General features: G+C 36.8%; 1 protein-coding gene across 3 annotated transcripts in view; it reads right to left on the reverse strand.

Annotated features, from left to right (window-relative positions):
• Positions 1-901: 901 nt before the first annotated feature.
• Positions 902-12,043, reverse strand: part of aff2 (AF4/FMR2 family, member 2) — a 240,651-nt gene continuing 229,509 nt past the window's right edge. For all 3 annotated transcript variants that reach the window (XM_053505638.1, XM_053505637.1, XM_053505635.1), the window contains exons 20-21: positions 9,930-10,165; positions 902-7,338 (exon numbers count right to left, since the gene is read on the reverse strand). In XM_053505638.1, coding sequence (XP_053361613.1) covers positions 7,217-7,338; positions 9,930-10,165 — 358 coding nt within the window. In that variant the 3' untranslated portion in view covers positions 902-7,216. The remainder of the gene's footprint in view (positions 7,339-9,929; positions 10,166-12,043) is intronic.

A 12,043-nucleotide genomic window follows, 5' to 3' on the forward strand; every position in this document is an offset into this window, starting at 1 on the left:
GAAAAACATTTATTCCCATTTTTTTTATTTAATTTACATAATTGAATTTCATTTCATATGAAGAAATAAGGTGTAATCCAAAACTTTTGCACAGTTCTGTATATTTTTGCAGAGTTGGATAATAATAGATTTTAATGAAATGTATATTTAATGAAATGCAGTACATTGCATAACGTGACAATTTTTTCCTATCAAAATTTGCCAGATTACTGAAATAAACTAAGTTTTTAATTTCAGAATTATGCTTAAGGCAACATATGTGAGTAACATATGCATAACACCTTCAGCTGGATTCAGTCAAGAGCGTTCCCAGTAATTTTTTAAAATAGCAGGATGGACTGACCATGTTCTTAGTTTCAGCGGCGTCACAGTGGCTTAGTTGTTAGCGCTGCTGACTCTCACCTCAGGGGTTAGGGGTTTGCCTCCTGTCTCTGGTCTCTGTGTGTGTAGATTATTCATGTTCGCCGTGTGCTCGGGGGGTTTCCTCTGGAGATTCCTTTCCCCCCCCACAGACCAAAGACATGTGGTATAAGCTGATTAGTACTTCCAAATTGCCTATAGTGTTTGAGCAGGTATTTTGCTTGTAACCTGCTGTTGCACCCACCGTGTGCCCTGAGTTTCCTGGGATATCCTCTGTGGCCACCATGACCTCATACAGGATAAGCGTTATACAGTAGATAATGGATGGATTGGCAGTTCTAGTGATAAGCGTAATATTCCTTTGTAAAATAAATTAATAAAACAAAAGTGGAGCTTTTGATTCTTTCCAGCGTCCTCATTTGTAAATCAAACAAGCTTACAGTACATGGGGTCATAGCCCCTAAACTGAAAATGCCTGCACTAGCATTAATGAATAATGTTTTATAATTCAGAGCGCTCAAATCTGGTTTATACCATTTTTTTTATTCAGCTTTTTTTTATACAGACATTAAACATTTAAAAACAGCATAACTACATCTCATTTTTTTGTTTATTACATTTGTCTATTTTATTATAAAATAAACATACAATAGGCAAAAAAAAAAAAAAAAAAAAAAAAAGGAATAAAAAAAAGCTGAACTTGTGCAACACATTTGAAATACAAAGCTAACCAGGCAGGAAGATTCTTTGATACATAACGCATTTGAAAATGAATTCTTACAACTATACATGTAGAAATGTGCAGGTGCCCCTGCTATGTACAAAGAAAATAAAAAGAAAACAGGAATTAAAAGGAAAGACTAAAATCTACAGCATGCCAGAACATTGATATCTTCAGTCATTGGAGTTTAGGTGTACATTAGTCGTACAGTTTAAATAGTCAGGACCCCAATGAGACGAAAAGCTATTGAGTTGAAGTAGAAACCCTGCTCTTTCTTTATATCAAACCAAATCCTTCAGGCAAACGGGGAGCAGTGAAGCACTTCATGGATTTATTTTATTAAGTGTAGGTTTAATATGTAAAAAAAAAAAAAAAAAAAAATCTCCTATCTCAAGTGGTAACGTTAAACGTTTGAACGATTTTGACATTTTGATATACATATATATCTCAACATCTATTGGATTAAGTATAACTTTTAAACTTTCCCTAAATAATAGAGATCTAAGGCCAAAAGATAACACGTCTCATCTTGTAGTTTTATATGCAGCCAAATTAAAAGCCACATCTCTTTGGAAAACTGCTCCAGTTATGATTTTCCCCCCAAAGCTATCAAAATGTGGGGTTTCACTCTCTCCGCTTTCTGATACATAAAGTCTTTATTAGATGTTTGATCCATTCCATGGGCGTTTAAAATTCACATTAAAGGGATGGTTCCACATTTTTGTCAAAATTTCGAATGCACTCGTTTTTCCCTCCTGCAGTGTTAATAACGGTAATGAAAAGGTGCGGACATTTACTGTATACGTCAGGCTGAGCTGAATCCATATATTATGGACACATAGATTGAACAAAAATTTTATATTTTTTTGTTGTTATACAGTTGTGTGAACATTTACAATTAAACTAGGCATTTTATCCTGCTAATCATGTGTAGGGAATGTAAAAAATACATTATAGAGATGCTACAAAGAAAAAAACAAACAAAAAAAAAAACATAAACTTTATGGAAACATTTTAATAAAATGAAGAAATGAATGGAATATTCCTTTAAAAGTGATCTCTTTTTTAAAACCATGAACTATTTTAGGCTTCCGTTCATTATGCTACTGTAAGCTCAGAAACTGTCGCAACAGCACGCGCAAACTCGATGACTGAATTGTTGGAAAAAATGTCAAACAATCTCTTTAAAAAACATTTCTTTTCTGAAAAATCCCTTTAGTGTTGATAAGCTGTATACACCACTTTACAGAAATAGAAGAAGAAGAAGAAGAAAAAAAAAAAACACAACAACCCACACTCTAAATGATGCTTGAAATAAATTGAATTGAAATGTAATGAAGTAGCAGGAGGGTTTCTGAATAATAAACCACAGCGGATAAGAGCTTATGTAAATCTGCGACCGCTTCAAGGCAAGAGATTGAGTAAGGTCAAACGCAACACCTCGACCTGACACAACGTTTAACACCAAACACACAAATGATATAGAGCACCACTCTGTACTGTACATAAGGAGACGAAAAAAAAGAAAAGCAAAAAAAAAAAAAACAGACCTAACAAGACCAACGGGAATAACTGCTCCATGTTTTCCCTCACATGCTTCCTTTAGTCCCAAGGCATCGTGATTGACATTGATGTAAAAAATACATATGTACAAAAACGCTGATGCTCTGATGAGGTTAGAAACTGGTCTGGAAACTATTCTATGTTAATAAATAAATAAATAAATAAAGACCCTCATTGATGTATGCTTTTTTTTATACACTTGCTTTATGACATATTAAAAAAGCAATGCATTCATTTTTTTGGGGGGAGAATTTGTGAAAAACTTAATTTTGTTAAGCAACTTTGGAGCACAGGTCTATTGAGGTTTAAAGCTATTTAAATAGGATATTTGAATAATGAAAAAAAAGATTGTTTCACATTTAGGAAATGTACATTTCTGCCAATTTTCTTCCCAATTTGCTCACTTGACACTTTCCACCCACCAGCCAGCTCTTGTTTACCATACACCACCTCCCAACCAGGATGGGCGAAGATCTCCTTATGAAAGGACAGCATAATGCGCAATTTGGGCCAGTATTACTGTGTATATATATAAGAGACATAGGGAGAATGAGTTGGTTTTAGAGTGCGCAAACAGACCAAACAGACCATCTATCCACAGTGATGTTAGACACGTATGGCTTGGTACTGTATGTCCCTAATTAAAATGTCAATTAAATTTAATGCTGTAAATAGTTAAGCAATGCTAACATTAACTTGCTGGAAGCGACAGTTAGCTCTTTATCAGCAATGTAATGTGTAATTATGTAACACTAATTTATGTAGATATGCAAGAAGTAACCAGACATATAGTTTTATGCTTAAAAGTACATGTTTCAATTATAATGACTAACACTGATGTATTTCTTTTCAGATTGAAATAGACCCACCTTTAAGCACGTCTAATAGTGAAATTTCTCGTAACGATTTTTTGATTTTTGGCCAATCTCTAGGTGACCTGTTCTAGACACAAATATGATATCATTCCTCTACTTACAGTACTGCGCAAAAGTTTTGAGACATCCCTTGTTTCCCATATGTTGTTTTGTTAATTTTTTTATTGTTATTATAGTCTTGAGGAATAGTTCTCCAGGCTTTCTGAAGAACTTTTTTGGCTCTCATTTTCACTGACCAGGAGGAATATTTTTTTGTTTGGTAAAGCACACATTAACATATGAATTGTCTAGTATAAAAAACATCTACTTAAGGCATGAACCAGTGAGATGATGACCCGTGATCAGGCTGGTGATTAGTACACTGGAGACGCTGAATGCTGGAACAGATGAGAGGGGAAACGAGGTCGCTGCTGATGTTGTTACATAAACAACAAATTTTTAAAGTGTATCTTTAGGCACTGCGCAGCCTCTTACAGTAAAAACCTTTTTATACTCCTTTAATTGAATCTACATCATTTAATTTAATTGAACATAAAGAAATTGAGGTGTGGCTCAAGACATTTGCACAGCACTTTAAATAATTGTAAAGTCAAATTCGCTGTGAATTTGAAACAGCTAAGCCGGAGCAGGAAGCAACTGAGTCAGTGTTTTGTAGTGCACTACTTTTTTTTTAGAAAGCTATTTTGAGATTATAAAGCTGAATCGGTAGTATTTATATTGCACTATATGTGGATTAGTGAATTGCTGTGTGATAAAATATACAGCTCGCTATAAAGATACACAGACAGTAAAAATCACGACCGGCTCCAATATACGCTGAATATTGACACTGATCTTACATGCACACTTTGCTCGTTGATTTAACGATCATAATTTTTCTGTCAATGTTCAGTAGAGATGGTATGAGGGAAGAAATATACTACAGTACTTAGTGAGAGTCGAAAGAGTTTAAGACGTTAAACAGAGCAGCTTTGATTTTAATATGTCTTAAAACAATGTTTTAATTAGCACATCTGTCTGGTGGATGATTTTGAATAATGTTTAATAATGTTGAGACGAAATTCCTAGCATCATCAGAGCATAAATGCAATCGGAAATATTTTAATTTCATTATCGCAACATTTGAAATTTGTTAACGCGAAAAACAAAAAACACCCCAGGTTTTACCATCGCTAATACGAAGCACACAAATAAATAATTGTGGTTGTATGAAAAAGAAAAAAAAATTGAATATACCAATATGGTATGGAAAGATTTTTCAATTCGCTCTCGTTCTTAAATATAGACTCTAATAAATTCTCATTGCATACGCAGGCACTTTTGTATATTCTTGGTGAAAGTCACTTTTCCACACCCACTCACACACACACACACACACACACGCTTCTCTCTGTCTCTACCTCTCATTCTCTCTCACAAACACTCATGTCAAGACTCTCAGTGAAACCTAGGAGCTTAATGGAACTGATGCTGGCGCTGAGAATCTGACCACGGCCACCCGTTCACGCACACCTTACACACGGTCATGCACGCCTACGCTGATAGATCGGAACAGAAGAGCATGGAGAAACATCTTGTTGACAGCATGTCAACAGCATACTACCGATAATAAAACACAAAGTTATCGGCGATTAAGAGGCCGCTACCGAAAATGAAAAAAAAAAAAAGTGTCAAGACACTTTGACATTTGTGAGCTACAAGTTTGTTTATGTGAGCTACAGATCATATTATTATCTTATTATTATTATAATATTTTTTTTGGGGGGGGTAGGGGGCAAGTACTACAGTAGGCACTAAACTTTTTGCGAGTCAAAACAACAGAGATGGATTAAAAGCTGCCTGCCTGAAAATCGACAAGATGCGACAAAAAAAAAAAAAAAAAAACAGCACAGAATTTTGAATAATTATTAATGATGTTTGGACTCTCTTAGAACTATCTAATAACACCCTCTGTGAACATGCAAACAACGAATAGTAAAAGAGTCGTCATATAGAACACAGTCATTATGGTACATATCGGAAAGATAAAAGGGCCGTTGTGTCAAGGAGACGCTGATGTCCTATGTGTGTGTGTTCTGGAGAAGTCTACCGGACGTCCGTTAAACTCTCGGACAATTTTCAAACATGTGGTCCCCTCACAGTAATCAGATTTGGAATAAAGCCATAAGGAGTGCTACTTATTATTGGTTGTTATTATGGCACTGTAGAAAGTACAGCAATTAAAAAAGGGGAATTTAGAGGAAAAATCCACCCTGAAGTCTTTTTTCATTTATTTTATTGGGAAATATTGTGTGTTTGGTGATTCTTGTGGTGGTTTGTTGGTTGATGCGGCGTTTTCGTTATTCCTGCGAGAGTTCATGCTGAGCTGAACGTCACATTAAGACATTGCTAGCAGAGCTGATTAAAAGCTGCCGACAAGATGCAACAGAGAGAGAGAGAGAGAGAGAGAGAGAGAGAAAGCGATAGAGAAAAAAAGGGCAAAAAATTCTCTTTCATCTTTCATCGATTTCATGTTTTTAATAAATCCAACGTAGAGGGAGGACCAAAACAAACATTATACCGTACAACCACCGCCAACAAGTTATGCCGGAGACTCACCTACTTAGTGATCTATAAGATGACTAATGTGATGATGTTAGCATGAAACCCTGGAGCAGAATGTACTGATAAGGAATTAAAAGAGCTGGTTAGACTAAAATACTGAATGCCGCATCGCAGTCTTTAGATTATAGGGTATACTGGGTGGCTCGGTGGTGAACAGAGTGCTGATCAGAAGGTCCCTGGTCCAAGCTCTGGTTCGCTGCAACTGTTGGGTGCTTGATCAAGGTGCTTCACCTCCAAGTGCTCGGGCGTCAAGCTGGCAACCCGACCCTGTAAATAACTGCCATGATGTATATGTGTTCCCCGATGTGCCAGGCAGCACCGCCATATAGATAGATAATCGAATTCACACTGGCACCGATATCTGCAGGTAATCAAATGGCATTGCGGGTAACGTAGGAAAAGGTTCAAGACCGTTCAAGAAAAGACTTGACCAAATAAATATTTGACATCATCAAAAAAACTAACAAAAAAAAAAACAAGAGTTCATTTGAAATATTAACATTTAAGTCATTCAGGGTGGAGTTTTCCTTTAAACGTTGAATCACTTTTTTTTTTTTTTCATTTTTTAAAATTTTGCTACTCCTTTGAACCCCAGTCCTTTACAATCGTTTTTATAAAGCCATCGACATGTAATACAAAGAAACAATACTGACATAGAGAAGGATTGCACACCGGGCACTTGTTCGCCCTTGCTTTCACTTTATAGGAAATAATGTACACTGTACAAATACGAGAGCGCAGATTCAAAAACTAAGATACTGTCCCGTCTCAAGCTTCTGCCCCGGTTGAGTCACATGACTCAACACATCCTCTAACAGCTGCGAGCCGAAGTGTATTTGTTTTTGTTTTTTTTCTGTTCTGAATACAATGACAGTTTTGGCAGTCTTTCACAATGTGCTCTAGATCTCCAGGAAGTCATACGGCACCTTGTGTTCCACTCGTTCCTCAGCTTTGTTTGCGTAGGAGCAGCTCTGAGACGGCAGTGCTGGTGGAAGGAGGAAGTGATGGAAGGAGTGTCAGGAGGGAGAGCAAGAGAGAAGGAGAGCACAAAAGATGGAGAGAGAGAGAGAGAGCACAGTGAAAAGCTCCAGCACTATAACAAATGTGCCTCGATGCGGAGCCAGTGCAGTCCTTGGCGGATGTAGCGCACCAGGTCAGTCATGCTGCTGTGCTGCGTCAGGGGCTCCATCACTGAGTCCAACTCCTGAAAGAACTCTGAGCCAAAAACAAACAAACAAAAAAAAGATCTTTAGTTAGATTTAGTCAAAATTATTGGCACCCTTTGTGAAGAGCAAAGATAAAAATGTGTTCAATTAATAAATTGCAAAAAACATATTTGAAGTTTAAACAGCTATATAGTTTCACATAAACAGAATATTTTTAACCTTTAATTACAGTAGTGCATTTTTTTCACAGCAAAATAAGCTGTAATGTAATTATAAATTATTAAAACTGTACCAAAATATATTATAAAATTACCCTTCATAAAGAGCAGCGTATAAATGAAATGAATAAAACAGTAACTGAGTACCTTTTGGCTTTAAACAAGTACATAATCTACTTATTTAAACACCACATTTTTAAGTAAAAAAAAACAGTTTTTTTTTTTTTTTTGTAAAACACTAATTTATTATTAATACATTTTTTTTGGCACGTTTCATCTATTCTAATATTTTTAATCATAAAGGTTTCAATTGTTGGATTCCTGCAGAATATTCAAAATATTGGCACCCCTCCAATTTAACCTGTATGGTCTTATTTAAAAAAACTTCAAAAAAACTTTTTAACCTTAAAGAAAAAAAATCCTAATTAGTGTACTAATTTGCAAATTTTGTACTTATTCTTGTAATGTCTTAACAAGGTTGGAAATATGAAGGTTAGACACTTTTTAGCACATGATTATGAAACAAATTCAGATTTTCAACTATGTCAGACATGCTCGGACTGTGCATAAAGATAATGTAACTGCTTAGATATGTTTGTATAGTTGCTTGTTAAAAAAATAAATAAATAAAAGCTATTGGGCTTTCCAAAAAAATGTTATAATTTGTTGCCTTACTTTTATATAAATGCAGAGCAACAAGCCACATCTAATAAATTGCAAGCCATTATTTTCCACAACAACAACAATAATAATAATAATAATAATAATAATAATAATAATACCTCCAATAATAATAATAATAATAATAGTAATAATAATAATAATAATAATAATAATAATAATAATAACAATTCCAATAATAATGATAATAATAACAATAATAATAATAATAATAATAATAATAATAATAATAATAATAATAATAATAATAAGGGCCTATTTCTTTATAGGACTTGGCTCTTATTGAATCATATGCTGCATGGGTTTAAATTATACCTTTATAAAATACCTTTTAGTTTTTAAGTAGCAATTAAAACATATTATTATATCTCTTCACTATAACTGTAAAGTAAGCTGTCTAATCAGGTTGAATCCTCTTGGCTCTAAACATCTGAGCTTGGAGCACTGTACTTCTGACATTCTATTAAAGGCTAAATTCAGTGCCCTAATTTACTTAATTACAAAAGAAGACAGTGAAGAGGGGAGAGAGTGAGAGAGAGACAGAGAGAGAGAGAGAGAGAGAGAGAGAGAGAGGGTCAGACCTAAGCCTTCTGAAGCAGACAGACCTCACACGTGACATTCAGCATCCCTGTGCTTTTTAATTAGCCTTCTCTAGAGGAACAAGGGAGAGGAAATGACAGAGGAAGCCCCATCAAACCTGCAGCGCTATGCAGGCACTCTCTGTCTCCAGTGATCCATACAAATGCTCCCTCACTGATAAGGCTAATGTGTGAAAGGGGCCAGTTCTCTTTTCAACCTCTGACAGATGTAGATAAGATGTAAAAGAAGACCAATCAGGCCTAATGAGCGAGTGGCACGCTGATGTGGGAAGCACTCCGGTACTTTGCGGCTTGTCGAGGATGAATGCGAGGCCCTTAACCCTCAACTGTGCAACTAACAGAATGAATTGTGCGCTCCTGCGCTCGCAAGGCACTTTGGATAAAAGCGTCTGCGAAATGAATAAATGTAAAGTGATTCCCTAAGAATCTGAAAAATAAAAGATTTATTTAAAGTACATGCCTTTCTGCAAAGATATTCACGAATCTCAGAGTACAACAATGTTTGCTCCGGAGACTTTTATCTAAAAATGTTCTATGTTGACAATTTTCAACACCAAAACACATTTCATGTTTATGACAGAACAGCGTTAAGATTTTATCTTTCTGTAGTTGCAAATGCCGTGATTCTTGAATGATGCCAATTTCCCATCCTAGGAATCCAACTGCTAATTTTAATTCGCACTTTTCAATATAACCTGGTGGTTTCTTTATCAAGATCTGTCAGTACGGATAATGATTTTCAACTCGAGTCAAAATTGTGTTAATAATAATATGGAACAACCTAGCGGAAACATAACACCATTTTGAATGCGATGTCAGATTTAACGGCTTCGTTTTTTTTTTGCCTGGTTAATTTTATGTCTCGATATAATGTATGATTAATATATGAATGATTTTTTATTTACATGAGCACCCTGTTAAATCCGATACACTCCCATATTAATGAATATGACCTTTTCTGTGTGTTTGACCTTTTTTTTAATCGTTGTTTTTGTAGGATCACTCAGTTGTGGCTCCATGAATCAGACAGCACGTCACATACCGTACATAACAGAATGTACGATGCAGCGTCGGTATTAATCAATACATTAATGTCTGCATCCAAAATCACAGTCCTCGAAACATTTTGGCAGAGATCCTACCTTGGCTCTCGTGGGCCAGCTTCTCGGCCGTGTCCCAGTGCTCGTAGCTGCGCAGGATGTTGTTGGTGATGTTGACGTGGCTGGCGGCCATGTGGTGGATGCGCTGCGGGATGGCCACGCTCCCTGAGGAGGAGGAGGAAGAGGACGAGGAGGAAGAAACCATGGCTCCGGCGTTGCTGTTGACCGAGCTGATGGGGGAAGGACTCAGGGACATGGGAGACGGTGTTCCTGTGGTCCTGACAGAGGCGAAGAGGGAACGTTTATCTTAGCTAATGTGTAATACGAATGTGAGTTTGTATTAATATGGACATTTGTACATCAAATCAATGTGCAAAAAACAAATTGGAATGCTAGATTGCCTTCCATCAGGCAAGGTGCCTATATTTATTCTTGAAACGCGTAAAAGATTTGCATGAAAGAATGTGTTTAGCATTTACCAAAAAAAAAAAAAAAACGATTCCCTGACTAGCATAGCTGTTTAGCTTCATGTAAAATGTTATTAACATCAAGCCTGGAGTTTTTCTAGCACATAAGCGCAGCGACGTCGTCCTCCTGACTGACACACACACACACACACATCTGTCTTTCAGTGCTTAAACCTAAACAATCAAGCCACGTTGCCTGTAATCCAGCGATAAATTGAACCGCACTCGCACCCTGCGGGGCTAAATTATGTTTCCTGTCAACAGCATGGCCCATTCTTGGGGCAATGCAGGTTTTTACTCAAATAAACAGACCATCAGTGAAGGAGAGAGACAGCGAGGACAGCAGGAAAGAGAGAAAAGATTCATGACGGTAAAGAAGGTAAACAGAGTGCAGACGAGAGAGCGTGAGGAGTAGATGTGCATGCGCATAAGAGAGAGAGAGAGAGAGAGTGTGTGAGAAAGCTGGTGCTGATCAGTATGTAGGGGAAGATTAGAACGCTCTCTTTACTGGTAAAGGTACTGTAGCAGAGAAGGCTGGAGGGCTCAGACTGCCAAAGCTAATTGGTTTTGACAGGTGGAATGGCCGCAGAGCAGCAGGCCTGTGTAGTGTCCAGCCAGAGGCCACTCTCTCTCTCTCTTTACTCTCCCACACATACACAGAGCATGCCTTCCCAGCCTGCACCAAACATTTGGTTGCTATGGCGTTGGCATGCATGAGCTACGCCCCGTCCTCTTATACCCGCGATTGCCAGCCGACATTCCGCTGACGTTCCACTTAAGTCCTTCCGCCAAAAAAAAAAAAAAAAAAGTTTATATTTTCGCGCGGAAAGATGGAAACGTACTCACAGCGCCAAAACTTGCGGTGAATCATGATGAACTGTACTTACAGCCACCGTGCGAAACCGCAGAGGTGAGATAGGGGTATTAGAGCTCACCTTTTTTCTGCATCGGACATCGGACACAATTAAGACTTCCCACGGCTTCATTAGTTCTCCAATCATTAGTACTTTTTTTTTTTACTGTAAATATTAAACCATAAATATTTTATAGTCATTTTAAACCTAATCACAAAAGGAAGAAAGTTATTACTTATACATTCATTGTCTATAGTGCTTATCCTATATACAGGGTCACTGTGGGCCTGGAGCCTGTCCCAGGGGACTTTGTGCACAGGGCGGACGGAGTGCCAATCCATTGCAGGGCGTACACACACTCACATTCTCATTCACACATTTCGGGCAATTTGGGAATACAGTACCAATGACCCTAATCTGCATGTCTTTGGACTGTGGGAGGAAACCAGAGAACCCGGAGAAAAAACCTAAAGTATCTAAAAAAGTATCTTTTTAAGTAAAAAAAAACTTTAAAAACTTAAGTGGCTAAAACTTTAGGAAACGCTGTTTAGCTAAAAGTTTGTGTACCCTCCTATTCTCAGTTCCATATTCATACCTCTAGTTCCCATTTATTTTTATAATGCAGAACAATAAAAAAAATACAGACATAACTTTTGTTTCATCTTATCGTGTGATATACAGTATTAAGCTATTACTATTTGTACCATTACAAACATACAAAAAAAAAAAAAGCCAAACACATGACAAATGATGTATTTGATCTAACTTGGAAGTAGGATCTTGTAACTTGTACCACCATTACATTTTCTTTCCCCTTTTTTGGCATTCAAGGCAA

This window comes from Clarias gariepinus, chromosome 10 (assembly GCF_024256425.1).
Source record: "Clarias gariepinus isolate MV-2021 ecotype Netherlands chromosome 10, CGAR_prim_01v2, whole genome shotgun sequence".
Classification (NCBI taxonomy): domain Eukaryota; kingdom Metazoa; phylum Chordata; class Actinopteri; order Siluriformes; family Clariidae; genus Clarias; species Clarias gariepinus.